This window comes from Pelobates fuscus, chromosome 2, assembly GCF_036172605.1.
Source record: "Pelobates fuscus isolate aPelFus1 chromosome 2, aPelFus1.pri, whole genome shotgun sequence".
Taxonomy (NCBI): domain Eukaryota; kingdom Metazoa; phylum Chordata; class Amphibia; order Anura; family Pelobatidae; genus Pelobates; species Pelobates fuscus.
This window is the reverse complement of record NC_086318.1, coordinates 379,882,240-379,895,952: the sequence shown is the minus strand read 5'-3', so window position 1 is coordinate 379,895,952 and position 13,713 is coordinate 379,882,240. Positions and strand designations below refer to the sequence as shown.

Here is a 13,713-nt window from a genome sequence, read left to right as displayed (position 1 = left end):
ACAGTAAATCGCAGTCCATTCATGGTCAAAAATCCCTTCCACGCCCTTAGCAGAATATGGTTAATATGTCTATTTTCCCAGTTTCTGCTCACGTATTTACATAAACATTCTTTCTGACCATTTGCCAAGTAACAGCACAGCAGGCAGTAACAGAAAGATAACCCCTGATGAATCCTGTCCAAAATATTCCGTGTTCCAAGAGAAAATATAATTTGCAAGATATGGTTTGTGTCTTAAATGAATTGCAATGTTTAGAAGTTCAAAGGCTTTTTGGGGAAAAAATGCAGTATCTGGAAAAAAGTTTAAAGTACTTGCAATTCTGTCCACTTAATGAGACATAAACTGGCCAAAAACACTATGCACTGTGCTTGATCATAAAATAAATCAAGAAGGCGGACACAAGACTAGGCCCCAGGATAACTTGTGCAATGCGCAAAATAAATTACATTGTAATGTGTACCAGCATTCAAAAAATGAGAGTGCTATCAAACATAACGTGACCCATTCTTGCTATTGGTGCAATAGATTTCCATGTTACTGTAGGAAGAGAGCAGGAGAGACAGGGAAAGCGTGTGTGTTAAATGGAACCGGTCACTGTGTATGTATCCTCTATATTTAGCAAATATTGACAGAATGCGAGATCTGAAATCCTCAGTAAGTTGTAAAAGTCCACACATTTTTATTCTGGAACTGTGTACCTCCATCTTGGCTCCCTGTTAATCACAGTTATAAACTCTACAGCTTTTTGTCAAATGCATTGCACCCCATCCCACCCCAAAAAAACAGCCTTTGCACCTCTCAATGAGCAAAGTGACCTCCCCACAACTTTCATTTAACTTATTTATAGAGGCAGAGATAATCAACCTCCAGGAGGGTATAGTGTACATGGAGAAGTAAAAATGCTGCCATTTATCATCTAGTGCAGGGCTGAACAAATCCCAGGCGCCAGGTCGCCATGACGCCTAGGATATGGGAGTCCGTTACTCCGAGGCAGGTGGGATGCCGGCTGGGGAATTGAACAGGCGGGCAGCATGCTGGGTAATTATCGAGGCGGGCGGCAAGCTGAGGGATTATGGAGGCGAGCAGATAGCTGCGCGTACTGTTGCCGGGCGGCGATGGAGCTGTGATGTCCTTGCTCTGCTCCCCCGTGCGCCACTCCGTAAGCCGGGGCTGGAATAGGACATCATATTTAAGAGAGAATCACACAATCTAAATTTACTATTAATAGAAAACATAATTTGTAACTCTTAAATTGAATAACATTGCTTCTTTGAAGCACTATCCCTACTAATGAAACCAAAATCAATACGATCACAGTGTCCTACACAAGCTCAGATAAAATGAAAATTGCATTAAATAGCATGCTAAAATTATTTTCAAATGGCCTTGTGCTGATTATAAAAACATGCCAAGTTGTAAATGTGACAAACAATATATTAAAGTACAAGGTACGTCAGCTGAACACAGGATAGATTTGCTGAATTCCCAGCGGAGAGAGTGTAGTCAACTGACTTCAGTGGTAATTGTCTCTGAAGCTCTCCATCAGGGCTTTAACTAAGGTTGTCATAGGTCTCCGGACACGAGAGATCACCTGTTAAGCTGCCAGAAATGGCACTAGGTTCCATGTTTGTAAACGCTGGCAAATTTAGGGTTTAAAGCCAGGTATATTTAAGCAGTCATATGCTACAGAAATATTGTTGAAAATTCCAAACTGCTCTTTTTTCTCTCTGTAATTTTGATTAGTTATTTACGGGGATTTAGAGCTAGAGTGAGCTTTTTACCCATTTTAACCCCTTAAGGACCAAACTTCTGGAATTAAAGGGAATCATGACATGTCACACGTCATGTGTCCTTAAGGGGTTAATGTATGATTCAGGTGGGTGATTGCATGAAATAATTTTTAAACAGTGTTCATATGTATCTAATAATAGACAAACACATACACAGTATTCCGGGTACATGATTTTCCAAGCAGAAAAGGGCAACAAGATCATGGGAAAACACTGCAGCACCATCATGCAGCAGGGCTTTTTAAAGAAATACGGTAATGTCATTGAGAAATAATGTCGTCAATAAGCTGTTGTTCTGATGACTATAGTGTTCCTTTAATTAAAGCCCTTTTACTCGTACCTGCCGAATCTCATTGAGTTCTTTCTAGGTTGAGACGGGGAGCATAGGTATACAAGATAGGGGTTTAGCTGCAAAAACCCTCCAGGAAATCAGGGGAGGCACACTTTGGCCTTGCTTATTCCCCACATTTTCAATGCAATTGTATCTGCCATCATTATTTATGCCAGTATCACATTGTTGTTTATAAGTTTTCATCCTCCGCTGTATCCCTATTTGTTTGTATTGATATTTGCACTATTGAGAGATCTATTGGGAAAGGTTTTCTGGGGGAAACAGCCACTGCATCGCATCCATCATGTGTTAAGTGTTTACTCTGTCACTAGTTTCATTACTGTTTTCTTGGGGGGGGGGGTTTAGAATTCAAACCCTCAGCTGGAGCTACATAAATAGGCATTTAAAGGAATTCCATAGGATAGCGCCGTCACACTTGGTAACATGAAAGCTCACACATAAACAAACAGGCTTATTCTCTAAAGTGAGAATTGACAGGCTTTCAAATTGGATTTCATTTTACCGGCCAAAATAGCGAACTTCGCAAAATTCTCCCAGGTCAATTATGTTTTCCTTTTGACCATAAATCTGAAATTCACTTTGAATGTCGGCAATTCTGGACTTTAGTAAATAATCCTGTTAGTATAGGCTGCGGCCATTAAACTATAACATTACCCTAACACAATACAATGTTATATAAAACAACCAGTGAGATTTTGTGGCATTCTGGAGGCCGCACAAAAAAAACAAAAAACCTAGTGAGAAGAACATCAATCCTGCTGGCTGTCAGATCGACAACAAAGCAGTCAGTAGGGTATTGTAGGCAACTTTCAGCTATTTTGGAACCAGCTCTAGAACAGAAGCTTCACAGCTGTCAATATACCAGACATTCTTCCACACACAAATGTGCGTCTTGAGCATGATGTTTAATGTATTAAAGAGTGGATATGGGGGGGGGGGGGGGGGAATTAAAAACGTGCATTGAACAATTGCCTTCTTGCACAAAAATGACTGCTAATGTATCAGTGCAGACACAGGGTTGGCCAAATATTTGTAGATTTTAGAAAACCAGCAGACATCAGCCAACTTTTGCATTCAGGAAAAAGGTGAAGCAATAGCTGGGATGTGCACATCTTAACAATATCTAAAAGTAAACTCAGCATGTCATAAGGATTGGCGGTGAATCGCACAGAACCTAAAAGCATGAACCTGCCCTTGTTTCGAGGCTACATTAAAAATTAAAGATAAGGGGGCGTGGCCGACTGAGAGACTGAGCGGACGTCTCTGTGTGAGGCTCCGTGCTAAGAAAAATTTAGCAGACTTTGGCCGCCACAAAGCAGAGACCTAACGGACCATAAATCTTACCCCCCACCTTAGGAAGATATGGGGCGAAAAAATAAAAAGGTTCAACGCCCGGAGATACGTCGCCTACCCGATATCCGACTCTCCTTTGAAAGGCCTGTGCCGCGGCCGATAACAAAGATGGCGCCGGAGGCCACTTCAGAACAGGAGATGTCGGACGACTCCCCCGAGGAGGAAGAACCCCTCACACCACAGTCGGGCAGGGAGTCCAACTCATCTGAATCAGACGAGGACTCAGTCCCCGCCACGAAAGGGGACATAAAAGAAGCTCCTGCTGGACCTCAGAAAGGTATGGAAGAAAGACCTGCAAGAGGTCCAGGCAGAGGTGGGGATAGTGCACAATAAAGTCAGAGCTATGGAGGCGAAAGAAACGACCAGGGACAGCCAGTTGCAGGAGACCAGGTCACAAATGGAGGGCCTGGCCTCGCAGGTGCAGAGGTTGAACCGTACAGTAACAATGCTGGAAATGCGCCACAGACAAAGGAATATACGTCTCAGGGGAATCCCAGAGGAGATTGACACAGAGAAGCTGCTACACTATACACAATGCCTCATAGACACGCTAGGAATCAGAGAGGGGTATACCCTACCACTAATCACCTCGGCGTTCAGAGGGAACCACCAGAGATGTCATCGCGGTAACATGTGATGTAGCGATCAGGAACGCGATCATGACCCTCTCTAGAACACAGGGGAACATAACCTTTGAGGGAAGCAAAGTGGCAGTTTATGACGACATCCCGTTCCCAGTGCTAGTGGAAAAACGTAAACTAGCACCGGTAGCAAAGAAACTAAGAGACTGCTCCATAAAATATCGCTGGGGAGTGGAAGGGACCCTGGAGGTAACGATTGGTGATACGCTCCATACCTTGACATCGACAGAGGACCCCGAAGAGCTATACAATCTCTTAGACATGTATCCTCAAACTCTGACGGCACACCCTCCAAGCAACATCGAACCGGCGGAAAAGTGACCGACACCAACACGGCACAGAGGCCAACCAGGCCACTAGGGGGGGAATACCCCCCGGCGTTGATCCATGGACTGCATCTCACACCCCCATTTCCAAGCAGTGACCCACCCAGCCCTAGAGCCCAGAGATTAGTACGCACCAGGGCCAAGTTGAAACTCGACAGATGTCCAGTTCTTAAAGTGGTCTATCAGGGACCAACAGCCAAAGTCAGAGCACCACAGCAATACCCCTCACTATATGCCCTTTGATAGTAGTAGTTAAGAGTACACAAAGGCTCATTATTATATAAACACTGTTATAGTTTATGCCTGCTTTACTTATGTTAACCATACATAAAATGGAAAAGTTATGCCTTATTCATGATAACTCAATAAAAAATATAAATTGAAAAAAAAAAAATAATTAAAGATTAAAGTCTAGATATCACAATATGCATCTTATTACACAATATTATTATTACTTTCTGTTGCTTCAAGAAGTTTACACAAGATGTACCCATACCCTAAAACTGCAAGCAGTGGTAGTAAAACAGTACAACATGAAAGGAAAAGTTATCAAGCAGAAACACCTATACAATAAACTCACACAGGATCAAAGAATAAGCAGCCATAAAATGTTTAACAAGTCCAAAACACAATATACAATGAGCTAAGCAAAAATACACGCATGTCACACTTGTGAGAATGTGATTACAATGATTTTAGTAACTTGGGGAATAAGCAGAGCAAAAAAATAAAAACATTCAAAACTAATCTCATGATCTTCAGCCAGCCTTTCATTCAACACAACTACCACAAGATGTTTACTCCACCATATCTACTACACTATATCAATGCTCAACCTACAGGATTTGAATGCACAATCTGCCCAATCTGAATCCGCCACACAAACAATGCTACCTAATGACAACATATATTACAAGAAATTGTACAATACATGGACAAGCCCATATAAACTATCTTTTCTTACGTAGGACAGACATTTGTTCATGTTTTATTTATGATCATGTGACATATCTGATCAGCATTGCCATTATAAGCCCACACTGTCATGCGTTGAGACGTTCTGGCTAGGAGTGGGTGAAAATGAGGCGGTCAAATTGACACAGAAAAAAAAAGCCTTGTATTTGTCCTGCAAAATACATTTACTGATTGACAAAGTCGTAAAATTACATTTACAGGGTTAATCACTCACTTGCAAAACTATTGGGGATTCAAAGTAAATTAGAAATAACCCATGATAGGTAACGTTAATGCTTGGTAAGATATATTTCATAAAATAGCAACTGATATAACAGAGCTATGACTCTATACCTTAAAGATAATTGTAGGAGTTTCAAAGAAGTAACAAGGGAAACACCTTTCCTATGGCAACTCCAGTGTCAGCTATTTTAGGCGCCAACAAGACACATTCACCCACTCCGATTATATCAGAGAGGCATCTAAGTACCATAACAACAACAGCCTCCTAAAGTGGTCATGGTCTCCATTTATTCTAAATAGCACTTTTTGAAGCAAAAAAGTGAAAAATATGCAAATCGAATAATTCATGACGAGTTCGTTCTCAGTTGTGCTTTTATTTCTTTTGACTTTATATTCTATATTTACTATTTTTATTTTTTACTTTATATATTCTATTTTATTTTATTTTATTTTATTTTTTTTTTAAATTGTCGTTAAATTTTCCATCCTCTCCACGAAATTCTGACACAAAATATCATCCCACACAAATTTTGAGATGCTTGTGATTCCATACACTGGGCCTAAGCATTATGGGAAACAAACACCAATATGAGAAGCACAGAGGGTATCTCAGGAGTGTTACAGCAGGAGAGGTTGTCAGTGTAAAAATAAAAAAAAATGTAAATGTCCCAAACAAATAGGTGACAGTTCACAGTTAAATGTGCAGAACAAAGACAGACAACAAATATCTATCTCCACACAGAGCCAGATAGTCCAAAGGCAGATTAAATCAACAGATTTATGGAATCCTCTAACCTTCAATCCTCCTTTCTGACAAGCAGGCACGTGGCCAGCCAACCAGCCCTCTGCATGCAATGCAGCAGCAACAGTGAATCTCTTTTTCTCACCTTTAAAAAATTACGAGCAATGCTGCACTTTGCTGCCAGCATTCAGGAATCAAAGCAGTGGTGTACTACTGTGCCAATGAAACACACAGAGCTATGTCTAGTGCAGGGTTAGACAACCTTTGGCACTCCAGATGTGAACTACATCCCCCGTAATGCTCTTGCAGCCATAATACTGGCAAAGCATCATGGGTGGTGTAGTCCAAAACATCTGGAGTGCCAACGGTTGCCTACCACTGGTATAGGGCCATTATTAAGACAACCGAGTTAAGACGATCAAGGCTGTACATTAAAGTTAATGGAGGTTTGTGAATGAGTGGTCAGCATCTTCTATACACTAAGAGCATAAAAAAGCCCGGCTTACAGGAACCTCACAGCAGTAAATAAAACCACTGAATTTTAAATGGGAAAGACAAAAAACAAAACAAAAAAAACCCACCACAAATAAAAACTGCATTAGTCATTAGCCAGTGAGTGATGGGAGTTTTGTCTAACATCATCCAATAAGTTGCAGTGCCCAATTCCGCTTTAACCTTGGACTAGACTGGGACATGGATAAGTCATCTGTATTTCTCCCTGAGTTATTATGAGACCAAAGAAAGGGGTTTATCCACTAAACAGTGATTTTTCATGTGGTTTAGGCCAAAGCAGCCGAACTGGATTATCTTTCTATTGCACCAATTTTGGTCTAAATTTAGCTATTCAACTTATATATTTTAGTGTTAATTTACCAATGTGCAAACTGTGCACAATTGACAAGGGAATAGCAAATTTTACATGAATAGTTTGAAAAGATTTCCAATTAACCTATTTTGGCCCAAAACGTGCAATTCCTTTATCAACTGTATGTAAATCCCAGTTTATTGTATACATCCATTCGTAACTTCCTCTAATGCAGTGTATGATGGGCACCTGAAAAAGCCTGCTGTACAACCTTCAACCAGCTCCAAAACAAATGGCCATTTAAACTCTTATCGGTATAGCTACATGCAAAACAGCAAGATCACGTAGTAGTGACAACTCTTGCGTCCTAACATTTTGCAAAACAATGAACATGCACAGGTTTTTTGACAACCAGAAAGGGTTGCCCTCAAAAGTACGATTCCGTTTTAAACGCTGGTTACATTGTGAAAATGCTCAGACCGAAGTTAAAAAATTACTTATTTCGAAATAGAGTGAAATGCACGACATGTGGTTGTCAAATATGACGGGTGTATAGGTAGGTGTGCCAGGGATACTTGATACAGTTATACCAGGATGGCCTTTGTGTGGTAGCGTATTGATAAGATATTAACACATTAAATAAAATTGGGAGAATGTATCCAATAATAAAGGGACGCTCCAAAATCACTCATTGCTAAATTGTGATACTTAAATCATTTTCCAAAACGAAAAAAATAAATAAAAGAAAAAGACAAACCAAATAAACTTGTTTCTGGTTAGTTACGCATTATTCACGATCAGGCCTAGGTAACTGTGTCCCAGCTGATCAAAAACAGCTGTAGGATTTGTTGCAGTGCAACTCCCAACACCTTAAGCCGTTCGAACGGCGTCTGAGTGAGCAGCTTTAATTTTGTGATCCAGATACACAACACAGATATAGAAGGCCACTGACCATTTTTTAGTACATTCCACCATTAGCTCCTGGTAGGACGCCACAAACTGGAATTTGGAGGCATGCTTGCCCACTCTCTGCAGCCTTTTCCACACTGAAGCCATGATCCAGGAACTTAATCCAAGCAGCTAGGAATAAAGGATGTCTTCTCTCTCTATATATATATTCCAGAGCCCGGCAGCCTTACAAGAAGGTGAGCATTGAAGGGCACAATACAGGCAGTTGTCCAGCAATACTCAGCAGTAAGGAAAGCAGATTCCACTTCATAGGGCAGCCAGCCAGTCCAGGAGACTCCTGCATGACTGAGGGAGAGGAAGTCCCTGGTTCACGGAAAGTCAGCCCTCCTCCCAGGCAAAATGACGTGGAATCTCAATAGCAGAACTGGTACAGACAAAGGAGGGAGCTGGAAAAGGGGAAGAGAAGAGTTAATATTTGACATCATGTAGCAATTTAGTTCACTTCAGGGCTGTATGCTAACCAGGAATGTTTAGTTCACATAAAGGCAGGTTAGCTCCAGCACATACACAGCGAGCCCTTGCCTATCACTGAAGAATTACTTATGAGAAAATCTACAATATGGCATAAACGACAACACGTACGGATGGGTCCCTGCAGGTGCTAACCAAAAAGGCTAGATCCTCATAGGTTTTAAAACTACAGCGTTCATGATCATCTGTCATTATAAAGGCAGTCTTAAAGCATGCAAAGCATTGTGGGAGTTGTAGTTCTACAACTTCTGGGGATTTACCTTTTGGGCACTGGTGCCTTAGTATTTGGTTACATTTGTAACAAGGATGATGATGATGATGATGATGTTGCTGTGTATAAAGCAGCCCCACCTCCTGTCTTTACTGACACAGCATCTCATGTTATGTAGTCATGAAAGTGAACAAGCACTCTGGCTGCTTAGTAATTGGCTTCAATGCCTGACACACACCATTGAGATTCTGGTTCATCACAGTTGTAACTAGACACGGCAACAAAACCTAACAACATACAGATATAGGAAAGCAAATGCATGTGCTTTATTTACAGCTACACATACATTATATGCAAACATTCTAAACATGGGTTATGTCATAAGCTACCTCAACACCCACTTAGCTAAACCCTGTCACTGGTTGGATGTACGGATAAGCAGCAAGGTAGCTGGCTGCTACTAATAGGATTTCCTGCAACAAATCCAATAGAAAGCATTTATGTGGGGTGGGGGTGCATGCATTATTAATATCTAGGAAGGGAAGTCTTTAATTTATTTGTATTGTAGCAAGGAGAGAACCTGCTTACTGATAAGGGGGTGGATGGCTGTGTCCAGGTTGGCGAACATTGTATTTTTAGACTGTAGATGAGGAAACAATGGGGGATATTGATCAAAGTGCTTTGAAAAGAGGTGGTTACATTCCATCATTATTCTGATATCTAAAAAGTGATGATAGGTTTTCTACACAGTAAATTCAGCCAGTTTTCGCAGAAAAAGCTTATTTTAAAAAGACTACCAAACTTATAGAGGCGAAAAAAATTATTTAACATTTCTGTCAGTGGAAAAAAAAAGTGGCACATTCAAATATTACAATTGGTGTGCAAAAACAATAACAGATTAAATATATCTTGACAGATTTAATATATTGCGCCACAAACTCGACAATTTAGGCGAAAGAGTGTTGTCAATAGTCTGAAAAACCAATCCCAATGTGTTTTGTTTTATTAGAATTTGGGTGGGGAACCAATGTGTTAAATATGTTTCAGAATCTAGGTGGGGAACCATTACATTATGGATCAGAATCTTGGTGGGGAAACATTGCATTATGGATCAGAATCTTGGTGGGGAAACATTGCATTATGGATCAGAATCTTGGTGGGGAAACATTGCATTATGGATCAGAATCTTGGTGGGGAAACATTGCATTATGGATCAGAATCTTGGTGGGGAAACATTGCATTATGGATCAGAATCTTGGTGGGGAAACATTGCATTATGGATCAGAATCTTGGTGGGGAAACATTGCATTATGGATCAGAATCTTGGTGGGGAAACATTGCATTTTTTGTAGCAGAATATAGAGAAGAATTATTGCATTTGTTTAGAATGTGCATTAATATTTTGATAGGAAGAACAGACATTGGCAAGCTCTATATTATTGATACTCCTGTAGAAAAAAGTATTAATATTTAGATGGGGAGCATTGTATTTATGTAATGCAAATTATTAAGAGCTGAATGGCCTTGTATAACTAGAATAAAGATTGGTGACGAAGAAAATAATATAGAGAGAGGGGAGCATTGTATTTGTATGGGTGGAAAGTATTGTAATAATCATATTTAGCAGGTGGAGTATTAGATTTGTATTAAGGTGGAAACATGATTATTAATCTTTACATGGGGTGCCTTATAATGGTTTTAGTAAAGCAGTACATTATTGATATTTAGATGGTAGAGCATTATACTCGTATTAAGGAGTAATGCAGTATATTATTAATATTTAGATGGGAGAGTATTAGCATTAAATAGTAAAGCAGTGTATTATATTAATGTTAAGGAGTAAAGCGGTGTATTATTGATATTTAAATAGGGGAGTATTATTTTAGTATGAAGGTGGAAAGCAGTGTATTATTAATTGGTAGATGGTCAGCATTGTACTAGTATTAAGGAGCACTGTATTCATTATATTCAGATGGGGTCGTTATGTTAGTTTTAGGCTAGAAAGCACTGAATTAATAATATAAAAGGTAGGGCCTTATTACAGTATAGGTGGGGAGCCTGGTATTTTAATCCTTTGTCTGTCACAGGTGGGTATAAAGCCATGACTATTCACTGACACTCCCAAACCCAGCAATCAAAGCGTTAATGTGGCTAGGCACCATCCAGCCCCCTGTGTTTTGGGATCCCATGCCAGCTCCTGTCTGGGGAGGCTGCCCAGTGTCCCCGGCATGATAATAAATAGGACCAATAGCAATATGCAGAGTGTGGAGAAGCTGCAATCCATGCAATGCTCCCTGCTTACCTCCTCCCGCTACCCACTGGGGCATTTAATCAGTGCCAGCAGCAGCCCTGCCCTCAGTATGTGGGGCCCATAGGGAGAGCCGGGATGAGTGCCCGTGTAGGCACAGTGTTCAGCAGGCTGCCCCCCGGCCCTGAACTCCAGCACAAGCCTTGGTGCGAAAACCCTCCCAGCAAGCCAGAACCCGCTCCACCACCACTACACGCATTGGGCACACAGCAGGCTGGAGGCTCAGCGCCCATTGGTCCAACGACCCGCCAATCAGCCGAGCGGGCGAATGAGGACTGCAGCGCGACGGGGCGAGGCGGGGCCGACCGGTGCTTTAAAACCATTTAACTTGGAAACGCCTGAAAAGCTGCGAAGCAGCCGCTTCCCAACGGGGAACGCGATTGGCTGATACAAGAAAATGCCAGGACGTTGTTTATGGTATGTGAGAAGCTGATTGGTCACTTGTCATGTCACTCATCTCTGTTTCATCGCTAAAATGCAGAATTCCTGCCTGTTCCTATGTTATACTCAGGATTCTATGGCAGTTTTATGGAAAGACATTTCAACACAATGGAATCTTGCAATGGAAGAGGGTTCCATATAATTATATATAACAAGGACAGAAAGAAAGATATAGACGGGAAATAAGAAGTTTGAAATTATTTTATTCGAATTTATAAACAGAAAATGTGTAGTTTACTTTTGTTCCCCCAAATAATCTAATTTATTTTTATTGCATTTGCTGGGCTGATTGTTCTTGTTTCTGACATGCATTTTTAACTAGGTTGAAAGAACATACACACACCATAATTTATGTATATATTATAACTGAGTCTTTGCAGATTTAATTTCATGAAGGAACAACCAGTAAAAATAATAGAATTTTATTTTCAAAGTGAAAGGCCCATTATTTTGACACACAGAGCTTATCATGGTCCTGTAGTGGAAAATCATCCTGAAATGCGGTTTCTACAGGATGGGGCTACTGCCCACACATTCAGGGTCACAATGGACCTCCTGATCTGAACTGTTCGGCGAGCGGATAATTTCTCCGATTAATTGGCAGCTGCATTCACTGAACCTCTGAGCTTCCGATTACTTCCTGTTGGGATTTCTGAAGGAGCGGGTGTACATGAACAAACTATGTACACTTGAGTAGCTCAATGAAAATATTCATGCACAAATTCGAGCGTTGGATCCTCAAACATATTGTGAAAAATGCAATCGAAAGAGCGCGATTTTATAAGGTGTCAAATGGAGCTGATTTAAAAGATGTCATCTTCTGTACCTAGTAAAACAAACCTTCATATGTTAAGCATTCATTGTGTATAATATAATTGAAATAGGCTCATTAATAAAAATGTTATTGACTCTTCAAACCCTACTCTGAATTTTGGCCCATGTTATATGTGTGTTTGTATATGTATTATATATATATTCAATCCTGTTATTGTGCATGTGTTTAATTGAAACCGTTTAAGCTGTCCAGGTCATGTTATTTTATCATTATTTATTAACCATTTTCCGTTTGCTAGGCTTTGCCAGAGTATCACATTACTATGCTACTTACTCTGCTTCCTTGTGTGTCTTTGGTTTTCAGTGGGACATAGTTACAAATAGTAAATTCTATTACCCAAGATTTATAAAGAACCTCTAAAACATTGCCTTGGCAATACTGAATATTATACTCTGTCAATATCAGTTTATTTAATCATGTAAAAAAAAAAAAAAATATATATATATATATATATATTTTTTTTTTTTCAAAGACCATAAATCGCCTTGTCAAGAGATTGATCCTGGGATTTTGGAAACTGCAATCCATGTGCTTATCCACTACATTTTCAGTAATCCCTTGTTAAGACTTGACATTTGCACAGACGTTATTCGGCATGTGCTAAACTTTTATATAAACCTTTGTACAGACGATATTCGTATGAACTATAACCTTAAACTGAATAAGACACGGACACAGTTAATTCTGTTGGAGTATAAAGTCCACAGCTTTTATTAATTAAATTATTAATTAAATTATCATAAATTAACATAATTTGGGGTCATTGTCCAACTATACATTAACTTACTATACCCCCCACACAGTACCCCTGACAATGACCCCACCAATTGAACAATATATAACAAATAACAATTCACTTGAAACACGGCCTACCAAAGAGGCCCCACATCATATTGTTAACTGTAGGGGTGTACCTCAGACACCCCTACACCCACAGGTTCGTCGCCACCGAAGAGCTAGAACCAACCAGTCCTTAATTCCATCAGGCCTACACCTCGGCCTGTCCAGTCCAAACTCTACGCCAAATTCCAATTTCTACTATGCCCTGTTCCGCCGCTGTGACTGAAACGGAACTGTTAACCCAAGGGAGGGTGGGTGGGACAATTTACAGGTAAGAAAGGCTCTGATTAAAATGGCCCCTATTCTAAAATGGCTGCTCTTTATACTCCCTGTCTCCGCCCCCAAGCTCCATTAAACTAATCCAACCCCCAAACACTAGCACCTGCCCACTTCCTGGCTCTGTCAAGGCCCACTCCTCCTACTGCGTTGTTC

The 13,713-nt window shown here is 40.4% G+C and overlaps 1 protein-coding gene across 6 annotated transcripts in view; it reads right to left on the bottom strand.

Annotated features, from left to right (window-relative positions):
- Positions 1-11,372, bottom strand: part of EHBP1 (EH domain binding protein 1) — a 358,354-nt gene extending 346,982 nt beyond the window's left edge. For 5 of the 6 annotated variants that reach the window (XM_063443756.1, XM_063443760.1, XM_063443758.1 and 2 more), the window contains exons 1-2: positions 11,160-11,372; positions 8,159-8,561 (exon numbers count right to left, since the gene is read on the bottom strand). In XM_063443756.1, coding sequence (XP_063299826.1) covers positions 8,159-8,262 — 104 coding nt within the window. In that variant the 5' untranslated portion in view covers positions 8,263-8,561; positions 11,160-11,372. The remainder of the gene's footprint in view (positions 1-8,158; positions 8,562-11,159) is intronic. The other variant, XM_063443762.1, reaches the window with a different exon arrangement.
- Positions 11,373-13,713: the final 2,341 nt, after the last annotated feature.